The sequence below is a fragment of the Denticeps clupeoides genome, chromosome 12 (genome assembly GCF_900700375.1).
Source record: "Denticeps clupeoides chromosome 12, fDenClu1.1, whole genome shotgun sequence".
NCBI lineage: Eukaryota > Metazoa > Chordata > Actinopteri > Clupeiformes > Denticipitidae > Denticeps > Denticeps clupeoides.
In genome coordinates, this window is record NC_041718.1 from 17,875,336 (window position 1) to 17,888,013 (window position 12,678).

The 12,678-nt window shown below is 40.6% G+C and overlaps 1 protein-coding gene across 4 annotated transcripts in view; it reads right to left on the bottom strand.

Annotated features, from left to right (window-relative positions):
• The window catches only part of fhit (fragile histidine triad diadenosine triphosphatase), a 177,824-nt gene that overhangs the window by 40,527 nt on the left and 124,619 nt on the right, over window positions 1-12,678 (bottom strand). For all 4 annotated transcript variants that reach the window (XM_028999255.1, XM_028999254.1, XM_028999253.1 and 1 more), the window contains 2 exons: window positions 8,472-8,617; window positions 7,456-7,485 (listed from right to left, as the gene is read on the bottom strand). In XM_028999255.1, coding sequence (XP_028855088.1) covers window positions 7,456-7,485; window positions 8,472-8,617 — 176 coding nt within the window. The remainder of the gene's footprint in view (window positions 1-7,455; window positions 7,486-8,471; window positions 8,618-12,678) is intronic.

Below are 12,678 nucleotides of genomic sequence, written 5' to 3' on the forward strand. Positions count from 1 at the left end.
CATCTAGATAAGAAAAGAGCAAAGGAGAGGGGGGAAAAATGGCAATTTCGACTGTTCGGCGGCGAGCTGGATCTCTGGCATTTCCATTAATCGAATGACGGAAAGTCTGTTTTTCTCAGCTGGGGAGGATTGATGCTCCCACCACGCAGCGCTGGGCTAATGAGCATGAAGGAGATGAGACAACGAAGGAAAATAAAACAACAATGAGACAGAGGAATCAACAGCGTCCAAAACTATTTATTATGCGACGGAGGAGCCCGGCACCTATCCCTCGGTTTTGTTTTCGCTTTTTAATGCTTTCGGAGTTGTGGAGGATAAATCTGCAGAATATCAAGTGAAAGAAGAAAGCTAAAAGTGCGTGAAAAATCATTAATATTTAAAAAAGAGTCCAAGATCATTTGCATGCATAAGCAATCTAGGTACAGATAACTTCAAACATCACATCAAAATCATATAACCACTTAACCTCTTAACCTAAGCACACAACCTTACGAAACCAAGACCTTAACTTTTCCATGCACAGATATATAATGCAAATTATAAATACAGTAAATAAATAAATAGCCCTCTGGTCACCTCATTTTCTCACCAAAATTTATGCTAGATGTCCCCCCCATTGATCAAACCCCTAGGTAAAGCCAAGTCGTAATTGTAGTGTAGGAATAAACAGATGCACTAATTGCTCCTGTGATAAAAGTTATCAAAGTCATAACAGAATTGACAGAGTGGCATATCTGTCCCGCTTGGCTTGTATCGTGTTGAAACTCCGCAAGTCGGGGCGCACAAAGTCTCCTGAAGGCACCACACCTCACCAAGCACAGCTCGGCGTATCCACCCATTTGTCATTCGTCAGGAGGTAATTAGCGCTGCCTCCTCTAAATCCCCCTCTTGATAATAAATCTCGAGTGGCGTGCTGCATCAGGCGGCTTATGATGTGACGGACGCAAAGAGGTACAAATAACAAGCTTCGCTAAGCCAGTGATACAACAAAGACGGGCCTTCTGCAGAGACAGAGAACTTCTGAGACCACCGCTGGCGTCTCATCCCAAACACCAGCAGCCTCGCCGCTCGCACGTCTCCCGCCTAATTTCAACGGACAGTTGTTGACTTGAACGTGGCTGCAGTGGGCCACTTCACTTCATCTGCCAAGTTCCGTTTTTTCTTGAAGGGATCTTCTAAAGAAGACGTAAACAACACCTTCATCACAATCTCATTCAATTTCACGTAAAACCAAACTGATTTGAGTGGACACCATTGAAGACAAATTTCAGCATCTTTGTTTACAGCTAATCATCTAAAGCAACATCGACAGGCCCGGGGGGGGGAAACCATCACAAATTGTGCTATCATGAGATATAACAAGTTTATTATGATATGTCTACAGTCTGGATGACAAAATGAAAGTCATTTTCTTTTTCAAAGAAAATTGTTAAAAATAATACATTTGAATTTGTGCAATGATCCAACAATTATAATAATTATAATAAGACAACAACGCATGAGTGCTTCCCCATATAGCAGCTATGCATGTCATGAACGTTATGGCACAGAATCATTAGTACTTTGATACATTATGTTAACGTGTGCAACATATAAAATTGTGTGTGATTCTCTGTGAACCCCCCCTCATGTGTACATTTACATGCGAATTCTGACCCGGATGAGTGACGGCTGCTCTCTCCTCATTAAACCCATCTGCATTATTCCACTGATAAAGGTCTCTACTCTGCGCCGTATCACCGTTACCTGACTCCGTCATTACAGCAGGAAGTCTGTAATCAGGCGCAGCGATGGAAATTGCCAACGCTCAAAAGGTTAAAGAGTGTCTGTGGAAGTGTTGCTGGCCTCAGCTCTCCTCCTCAGGTTCGCCAAAGTTTTAAAGATCAAATACAACTTGCCGTGTCTGCACTTTGTCTACGATCTGTTTATTTGCTGCTAAGAGAAAAATCCTAACAGGGCTGCTGCGCTTCGTAGGAATCTTTTGGAACTATGGAGCCTACACCACTGGCTCAATTCGGCCCGGGCAATTTTGCGAGTAAAATGGAAACAGAAATAAATTTGATTAAACTGAAACCTATGCGAGGGCCCTGGCCTTTCTTTGACAAATTACACAGCCAACTGGGCATCTTAAACTGAATCATCTGTCAGTTTGGGTGCCTATGCAGCACGGCGTGGAATTAAATTAACAGCCCCCTTTTCCAAGCATATTATAGCACTTGGTAAAGTGATGAGAAAGAAGGAGCAATTGGCAGGCAGCGCCGAGACTGCTGAAGCCTCTCCGAATCTGAAGTGCCTTGGAGAGCATTGTTGTTGTTTTTTTTCTTGCTGATTTTGCCCAGATCTCCCATAATCAAGATATTTTATGTTCTTTTGTTGCTGGGTTTGTGGTTTATCGGGAGACAGAAGCCCCAGATCCTCATAATCAGGGATATTATTCTTCATTTAATTGTTCCAAATCACACACTTGGTTTAAACATGAGTCTTGAGCATTAGAGGGGAATTAGTTGCAATTGTCCTCATATCTTCTCTAGGCCAACGATGTTGAAATATGCACTGTACCTCCCAGTGAAAACAAGGTTTTGTTCGATTTTAAAGCTCATTTTGCAAGAATTCCATGCAGTTAAATCTGTATCGCTGTGCAATGCGGTGCTGACACATGAACCAACAGCAGCTGCAGTCAACGTTGGGTTACAGAATACATGCAATATGGATTCCGAATTTTTGGCCACAGATTATTTCGAATATTGTTACCTAAAAAATAGCGGAATACTTGTAGAATACATCTGCTGATATGTAAAAACCGCAAGCTTAAATACTGCTGTGGATGACAGTCAATAGAGCTAATATTGATGTTAACATTTTATTCATGCTAATACGCCAGTTGGCACATCAGCCGGGATGTTCCATATGCTGTGTATTTTGACAGTGGCTCTACTTTCACATTTAATCAGTCATAAAACCCTCCAGCGTGAAGGTGATATGACTGCTTACAAGGGCTTATTTCAGCTTTGCAGACTAAAATGTAGATGAGGATGACATTCAATAATAAATAATATTCCATGATGATGACAATATAGTTATATATGAATTGCAAAAAAAAAAAAAAAACTTTACTGTATGTTTTAAAACATATTCATTTACAGCTGACTTACAATCAGTAGTTACAGGGACCGTCCCCCCCGGAGCAATTTTGGGTTAAGTGTCTTGCTCAAAGACGCAATGGTAGTAAGTGAGATTTGAACCTGGGTCTTCTGGTTCATAAGAGAGTGTGCTGACTTGAATGGATCAGATATTATATAATGGATCAGATATTACAGATGAAAATAGCCGCTGAAACATCAGAGTTTCCAGTTGACTTACATTTGCATAAAACTATGAGATTAGCTCTCCGTATCAAAATGGCAGGAGCCATTTTTTTGGGGGGTGATTTTTGTTGAGGAACTCAGGTGTGAATCACCTTCGTCAAAAGCAGAGTCTGAATTCGAGGCTGCAGTTAATGTGTCTGCAAATCCAGTCAAGCTGAATTCAATAGTAATGATTACAGATGACAAATTATTTTTTAAGAGAATCTTTGCTGCTCGTGCAAAATAAATTCATTTGAAAGTTGACAAAGCACCAACTCCGTTACTTCAGAAGTTTAAGTCACTGACCAACTGTTACATGCAATATGAATTAATTTCCGTGTTTCCATTGATGTGTATAATCTGCAGTCATGGCTGTAATTGGTGCAAACAATGTGAGAACTTTAATGTATTCCTGAATACTTTATGTTTCAGAAGGAGAATAAATATGAGTTCCTGTAACTCTGTGGGTGTCGGCCGCCTCTCGCACTCCTCCAGAATGCCTCTTCCCCACTGCTGTTTAGTGGCACCTCATCCTGAGAAGAGATCTTTAAAGTGGAAATATTTATAGGTGACACTGATGCAGCTTGGCTCAACTCGCCACATTCCGTCGCTCGAGTGTTTAATGCGGCGCGTGGGCACCGTGCGGCAACATTTTCCCGGAGGGGGGGAATACATACTCTCTGCCTACACGCCAAACAAGGCCGTACAGGAGCACGCACACACACACTTTAACACACATTTTTGGTCACAGGAAGTAACTGGTGGACATTGTTTTTTGGTAGAAGGCTTCGGCTTTTTTGTCACCACAGATAAAATTTTTCAGTTAGAGTAAAAAATGTGTCCATAGGGTAAAAAATTATTACGGATTACGTTTTCTGACTTGAATCTGAAGGATGTTTTATACTAATTTCAGATGCAAATATAACAGTTTTGTCTAGCATGTAACATTTAGTGACATAATGTTTCAGCTTTGTTCAGCCACACCATGTGCATTTAATCATCTACTGAAGCTCAAGCCCTGCTTTCTGATATGTGGACATGTCTTGGCACAACTGCTTGAAGACAGACGTTGACCGAAGACTCAAGCAAACTGAAAAAAGTGACCATTTTCTGTTTAATTTTTGAAAGATTCACCACAGACAGAGAATTACAAATTTTCTAGTACATTCTAATACATGGACAAGATTTGTGTTTCCCATTGCATAGATTTTCACGTGATATACCATGTATTAATTACTGGGCCATTCTATCTGGTTCATTTTAATGAATATGACATATTTTGAATGCATACTTTATTTAATATTGTCTCATAAGGAAATATTTTTATGTTATTATTTTTGGACAACATTTTTTTTAGCACCCTCAGACTTGGTCATATGTGAGACAGCAAACCTCTCAAAGCTTTATAAAAACCTGACCTGTCCTTGTCCTAACAAACACACATTTGCTCCTCTCAGCAGCATGATTAAAAAAATATATAAAAAAAAATTTAAATAAAAACAGGTTACAGTTCCTTCAGTATGCAATGCAGTTGAAAATCTGTCAGTTAACAGCAGCAGAGGAGGTCCAGCTGAGGTTGAGAAAAGACCAAGAAACTTTCAGAGGGAACTGCACAAAGAATTGAAAGCCCCTACATGACTGCAAAATCCCTTCAGGAGGATCTAGCAGACTCTGGGGAGGTGGTGCACTATGAAGTAAAAAAAAAGGCCCTCGTGGAAGATGTTCTTTCAGAAGCCTGTAAGCTCATGATGCTATGGCAAAAAGGGCTCCTAAACATACCTCTGTAGTAGTAAAGAATGGCAGTTCTTCATTTATTGTGTGATGCGTGAAGAATGGTTTGAGACAAAAATATTAGACCAAAAATACAACGTACACATCAAAATCCACCTAAAAACAGCCTCAAGGGCCACAGGCTAAAGGTCTTTGGGACTCATAGTCCTCTGGCATTCAGAAGAAATATCAGTAGACCGACCTCAAAAAATGCTGGGCATGAATAAATAACCTTGTATATCTGGAGTGGATGAAAGTCCCCTGAAAAAGAACTGAAAAACTGCCACATTTTGCTTTGCCAAAACTGCAAAAGACTCCTCAAATTTTTGCTGAAAAGCTCAATTTGCTTAACAGACGTTGTGCCAAACGGATATTTAACTGCTTTACTGGAAATTCTTTTCAACAAAAAAAATGGCCTTGCACTCATTCCGCTTAATTACGTAAGAGTCACATGGAAGATCCACCATACAAATGTTTGCTTTAGCTTGTTGTTCCGCAGTTGGTCTGAACAGCTAAACAACAGTCCTGCACTAATGGGTATTTACAGAATCCCACAGAAAGCTCTGCAGAGCTTCTCCTAAATCCCATTCGTTGGAGCCCCCGATCAAGGTTTGTAACAATAAGAGTTCTGTGTGTTCTAAAGATTAACACCAGAGGCTGTTTCCCTAGAAACAGCTCATTAAATGTGTGGAAAACGGGCATTCTCTCCAGACACCCCAAAGGTAAACGGCCTGGAACTACAGTAGAAGGCAAAAGCCGGAGAGTAGAACGTTCTCCATTTCATTAGCACGATCTGAAAACCAGATCGTGATGATATACCAGGTGCCAGGCACCTGGTATATCATCTTCTGCACCTTTAAAGCTAATAAACACATCTGGAATGTAGCACCTCAGAAGAAAACAATGTTTCCGTTTGCTTCACTTCATTGGACAACGTTCTGTGGTTTAGTAGCAAAAATCACTGGAGTGATTACAAATTCCCCTTATAATGAAAATTAAATGGAACAAACTGACCAGTTGATTGTTTCATTTCATTAACATCCACAGAAACTCTATTGTTTCGTTGTCATTCCGTTGTTTCATTTGGTTATTCATAAATAACCAAATTTGAGGGTTCCTATTTTAAAATAAAAATGCTATTCAAAAATTTGTCAGACTTCAGGCTTTTAAGAAGGCATTATCAATATATATATTATTTGGCCCTAAATGTCAGTTAATTAAATTGGATATTTCAACTTGAAACACAAACCTGATACATGTACCGTAATATACCCGAATCTGTGATTTCTTTGTCTCTACTTTCCTGTTGTGTGATGTTTCCACAAATGTAACAGAAATGTACATTTTGTAAAGTTTGTAAAGTTAAATTAGGATTGAAAACACATGCTAGCATGAGCAAAAGCCTGAGCCAATCACAAGAGGAAACTTTGTCCATGTTTCCCTTGCAATTCAAACTTGGCTATTTGCATATAAGAAGAAATAAAAAAATGTAAGATACTTGGTGGCCACATATGCTTTCTTTAACTTCAAGACAGAATGATTCATGAGCAAATCTGGAGAAAGAAGAAAAGTAACAGCTGGTCGCTCCCTCACCATATAGCTGGCAGGTAATGTTTCAAGATGTGTTTCACAAAAATGTCTTATTTTTGGTATGAATTCCATGAGGCATGCTTCAAATATTGTATGTTGCATGAGAATCGTATTGTTGCCTTTTCTTCGTGAGGGACGGGTTCTTTTTGGACACCGCTCGTCGTCCCGTAATGGCCCAGCCGGAGCCCCACAGGAAGTGATGGAAGTAGAAGTGTTGGGAGCAACTCCTGGCTTTAACAGATGCAGCCACTCATCCATAAAAGAACAATGTACTGTAATTACACAAACAATGATTTATTCCTCCCCTGATTTGCAGAAAAGGACATGTCAGCGATATGCGGCACACGCGGTGACAGATGGGCCGCGGACTGCTTAGTTACGGTTCGCACGTCTCGCACAAAATCCCAAAACGTGAAAAAAAAGGACAAAAAAAAGAAACACTCTTTGCTTAAATTATTCCAGCAGCTCGGTGGATGAAAATTGCTTTAATTGCATGACTACAGGTTGAGTTTTTGCCAAGGTGGGACCTTGGGGGTCTATACCCCGAACTTGACCGGCCCGTCTCGGCGCATGTCATCCCGTGTTCGCCCAAAAAGGTACAGACAAAGGCATTTTAAAACAGATGCATCAATTATTGAACTGCGCCATGAGTTGGGGACCCGCAAATGAAATACAATTATTATTTCATAGGTGATAACTGCCACAGAGGCCTCATAATAAATTTAGATGAAGTGCATTAGGAAGTCCTCACCTTCACAGTTTGTCCGGCTTCGGGACCATCCTTGTGGGAACAGAAGGAGATAATTAGGAACGTCTGGGAATTCAGAATATCTGTTAATAATTCAGAAGCATTTAAAATTCAGATGAATCGTAGGCACTTCCACATTTCATTTGAATAGTCTTTTTCAATAGAACAAAATACAATTTAAGTATTTGATCTGAAAAAAACGAATGCCGGAGATATGCTGGTGACATTTTTTGTTACGTATGCATCCCTGCGAAGTTTCCCAGCCAAGTTACTCGGGCAGCATATACAGTCCGCGTTTCTATTTCCGCGACTTTAATTAAGCCAAGTGAAGTGGAATATAAGGAAAACGTGGGCTGGATGTGGAACCCTGGGGATCGGGCTAGTAACCAGTGAGGGGAAAAAATAAAAAAATTGAAATGAGGAAGTGCCTACAAACAGCTGCTGTCAGCATCAACACTGACTCTAGAAGAGTCATTTTCTCATGGCTTATACCCTCTTCACTTCAGGGGAAAATTAAACACCTTCAAAGGAAAACAGAACAATGTAGTTTCCAAGTCAAACAACATCTATGATTATTCCCTTTCTAGAATAAAGATTGTGCACTCATATTAGCATACACATAGGCGTATAAGTGAGTTTATGCAAAATGAGATGTATCCCTGGAATAACCTGGAAGGACCAAGGTAGGACTTGTCCTTATTCTTTGTTCCAGCAGGTGGTGATCTTCTGTTAGTTCTCCACATACCTCCCCCCACCCTGCCTTGCACATCTCACTGCAATCAACTGCAGGGCCGAGATTAAAATCACCGCCGCATGCCAAACAAAAGAAAGTTTAAACTGATGTACTCTGTTCTTCCTAAGCTATCATATTAACATTCATTATCAGAGCTGCTGGTGCGTGAGCGTCTCCATGGCAACGGACCAGCAGCCACTGGCACTTCCTGGAGGTGGATTCTTATGTGAGCCTCATCTCCAGCTAACGTTCTGTAGCTAACGTTCCACCAGCGGTGAAGGGGCACCTGCACGGCGATGGTCAGAGAGGTTCCGTCAAAGTGCTGCTCCACCACGCCGGCCACCCGCTGCGTCGTGGTGAACAGGTCGGCCACCTCGTCCGGACGGAGGTCGCGGAAGCGCTCCACGGGACGCAGGGGACACACCAGCACATCTGACAGGTTGGATCATGAAGGAAAAAGCCGAGCACGAGAGCAGAATAGACTGTGCTGTGCACATCTCACCACATCTCTTAAAGTTTTGATTTTTGATTTGATCATGACCTCTGTTCTTTCTTATCATCACAAATGAAACAAAGCAAAACAGAAAAAAAGAAGCAGTTGCACGTATATATGCGCACAAAAAAGATTTAATCTTGAAGAACTGAAGCTTTCTGCTCAACCTAGGCTTTACAAGCAAACTAAATTCTGTTTCATTTATTTAATATTTGGACGCGGTAGGCGTTATTTACACAGATGAAGGAGATGGAGTGCTGAAGAAATTTAATCCATGTTCAGAACAGCATCAGATCTCGGCTTTTCTTCCTTTGTTAAGCCAGAAAGCTTCAGTCCCTGCTTACCTCTAATTAACATGGATCACCTGAAAATAAATTAGATCTTAATAGCATTTTGTATGGAATATGTATTGAATTATATTGTCATTGTAAAATAAAGAACATTAACATTTGTGAGAGTCAGTTCATGTCTAAATCCATCGATGACGTGATGTTTTTGGGTGTAATGGCACTTTAATGCTTCTGATGGAGAAATCTGAACGTAGTTCCGAGTCATAAACACGATGCTGAACAGCAAAATAAAATTTAACAGGGTAAAAACGCCAGTCGTTAAGATTTTAAGCTCCGAATTTGCCCAGGGCACCTTGGTGAAGGTTTTTAATGGCGAGTGGCGACCCTGCGGGGGGGAAACGTCCAAAGGCTGAATGCTTTTAAGATCTCAGGCCATAATCCATAATCGACCCCACCAAAGAATCATTTTACCGATGCGCAGCAACCAGGGCAGCAGCACTGGAACAGGGAAGCGTCAATGACAAGAAAAAAAGAAAAAAGTATTGTAGTATTATGATGATTTTTTTATAGATTAAAGGTATAAAATTGCCATTGGCAATTATTTAATTTTTAGCCACTTAAGTGAATGCCTATTTTGTTTTGCATTTACGACACAACGGTGACATTTGAGCAAAAAAATTCAAGAAATGAATGATCACCATTGGGTCGGGGGCACGTGGGAAGCCTGGAATGAAATTGGATATGATATAAACAAGGAAGAGAGAGTATGGCTAAACCTCACAATGACCTGTATTAGTGTAACAGTTATTAGATGAGCCCTTCATATACTGCGCACCTTCCCTTTCCGCCCTGAACGGGTGACCTGGTCACAACCAGTGGCTCTCATGATCGCATGGTGCCACGCAGGAGAATGAAACGAACGGGAAATGCTGAGCAGCGCTGGCAGAAACAGGCAGCAGCCACATCATCAAGGGGGCTGGCTAATTGGTTCCTACAGCCCACTTTCAGCTCTGAGGCGCAAGGAGCGGAGGGATGAATTTAAGATCACACAAGAATGAAGAGGGGCAGGTTCTTAATCTGTGGCTCTCCGAACATTATACATTTACGAAATGACTTGTGTGGTTTTCATTTGACTTTATCTTTTTCAAGTTCAACGAGGGTCACGGACTGTGCATTTCCATGTTAGGGACAGACACCAAAAAAGTTTGCTATTTTGCTATTGCCTAGAACCTCCTGCAGATGACCACACCTCTTTAATGCGCAGTTCATATTATACAGTGGTTTTCGGGGAGCCCAGTGTGCACCATTAATTGTGCATGCATATAGGTGCAGGACAGCATATTATTATGACTGTAACCTGAGGGTAAATCTGTCAACAACCTTTCAAATAGACTCAATAGCAACATACAATTCATGCAAGAAGACTGAATTTTGACCATTTGAGGAGACGGCTGTTGGGAATCAAATGGCCAAATAAAGACAAAAAAACATATTGATAATGCCTGTTCGATTTCAGGAATTTACACAAGGTATTAGAGGTAAATTTCTGTCCTCCATAATTCAAACCATGGTTAATATATCTCAAACCTGCAAAGAGAAGGGCCTGGAGCTTTGCAGCTCAGAGAGCATAGAATAGAACTTCTGCCAAGACTCCGGCATAACAAAACCATATTTATCTCTTATAGTTATAGTTATTTAAAGTTTTTTTTTCTTCAGTAGCGGTTATAGTACACTTAGATTTCTTTCTCTTGATTGGTAGGCAAAAAATAAAAATCAGGTGCAACAGATGGGAGGATGGGTGAGGGATAAAGACAGTTTTGATCTTTGTATTCTCAGCCATGAAAAAAAAAAAAAACAGAAAAGAAAAAGTTACCTGAACACTTTTATCCAATACAGTCCCAGGGTCACGGTGCGTAATGCGAACAAGGCGTGCGGATTGCTTTTACATTGCAAATGCAATCACTTCTTTGAGGGGAAAACAACTGTCCCCCAAAACGTTATCATTTCCGCGGGAGCATCAACATTGTTTGGATCCACGTGTATGGGCGCACACCCCACCCACACCCCCATTTCCATTTTCAATATGCCCATGGAAAATTGAGAAGCCAGACTAAGTACACAGAAATAAATAAATAAGGGCAGCACACAATTGGATCACAAATCCCCTGATTGGACCTGCGGAGATGATCCGGCCAGGCTTTCTTTTTTTTTTTTTTTTTTTTTTTTTGATGCTTGCAGAAAATTAAAAATGGCAATTACCATGCATACAGAGTAATGATATTTAATCCGACAATTAGTGGATCAAGCGGGGAGTGCAACATCGCAAATGGCGTGAGATTGAGGGAGCAGATTTTGGCCGCGTTGGAGAAGTGCAGGCCAAAACGACATCATGAGACTCATCTCCAGGGAGCCAGGGACCAGTCAAGGGTCAGAAGTCGACTGTAGCAAAAATGAACTTATACAGTCTGCAATTGGAACATTTCATTGGCATAAGTGAGGATCTAAAAAAATTTTAGTGACTTTAACATCCTCAGCATGCACTGGAGTATGTATATATATTTATATATAATTATTTATAATTGTAATTATTTTGCACTGATTTGTATATATTTATTTTGACTAATATTAATTTATTTTCTTTTCTAGCTTTACATTTTTGTTTTTCCAACATCCGTGTTTTAAGTTTAGGTGGCTTTGAGTCCAAGATTTTCATTACAGGTTATAATGTGATGTGATAATTCCATGATACACATTCCACGAAACACATTCTGATGCGCAATGATCAATGTTTGTTCTAAAAAATAAAAAGAGTGAAAAGCTGTGAAAGCAGCCACCCTTGGCCGATGCCGCCCTCTAACATTTCTCTGGCGACATAATGTAAATATGACATGGTGTATCCAATTAAGGTCATGATGTCAGTCTGAAATGGTGTATTAAATTAAGGTTAAAAAAAGAAATTAAATGAATGTTACTGTCATGACAACATTAGGATGATGAGTTTTGAGGTACTCTTCAATTTGTGATTGATTGTTCGGGCTTCATCGGCTCATGGCAGTTTTACACCTTCGGTAGGCAGCCTTAAGATTTCATAGGGGGGGAAAGGCTCTGGCGTAGCCCTAACAAAGGGAGCTTTCCTGGGCAAATACGGCCACACAGGATACAGTAGGAAGCTTGAAGCATGCTTCCTAACATACCATAATTCAAACCATGTAATGTTATAATGTTGCAGTTATCTGCATATGACAATCAACTTGAACTTGACCTTGAAGTAAACCATATTTGTATTTGTGTCTGCCTAAGAAGGGCTGATCTTAAATACGAATTCACTACACGTTCTGCCACGTGACTTCAGTGTGGGGAAAAAAAGAAAAAGTCCACTGCCGCCGTGGCACATATGATGGCACAAGATTTTAATTACTGTGTGCAGTCTTTATTAGAAACATGTCCACATTGTACGACTGGGATTTATTACGTCAGAATCCTCCTAATCAAAGCTTATGAGTAACATTTCATTAAATATTTAAGCCGCTAACGTGCAATTTCGAATGTGGGGCATGTGTAGGAACGTGAGCTCATTCCTGCTGCTGGGGCAAATAAATTGAATTGCGACCACACAGTCTTTCCTTCGAAAAAAGCAATGCTGATCCCTGACGGGGAGACTGGGGTGGGTGACACTTCCACGATGGCTTGATTCAGTTCAACAGAATTCC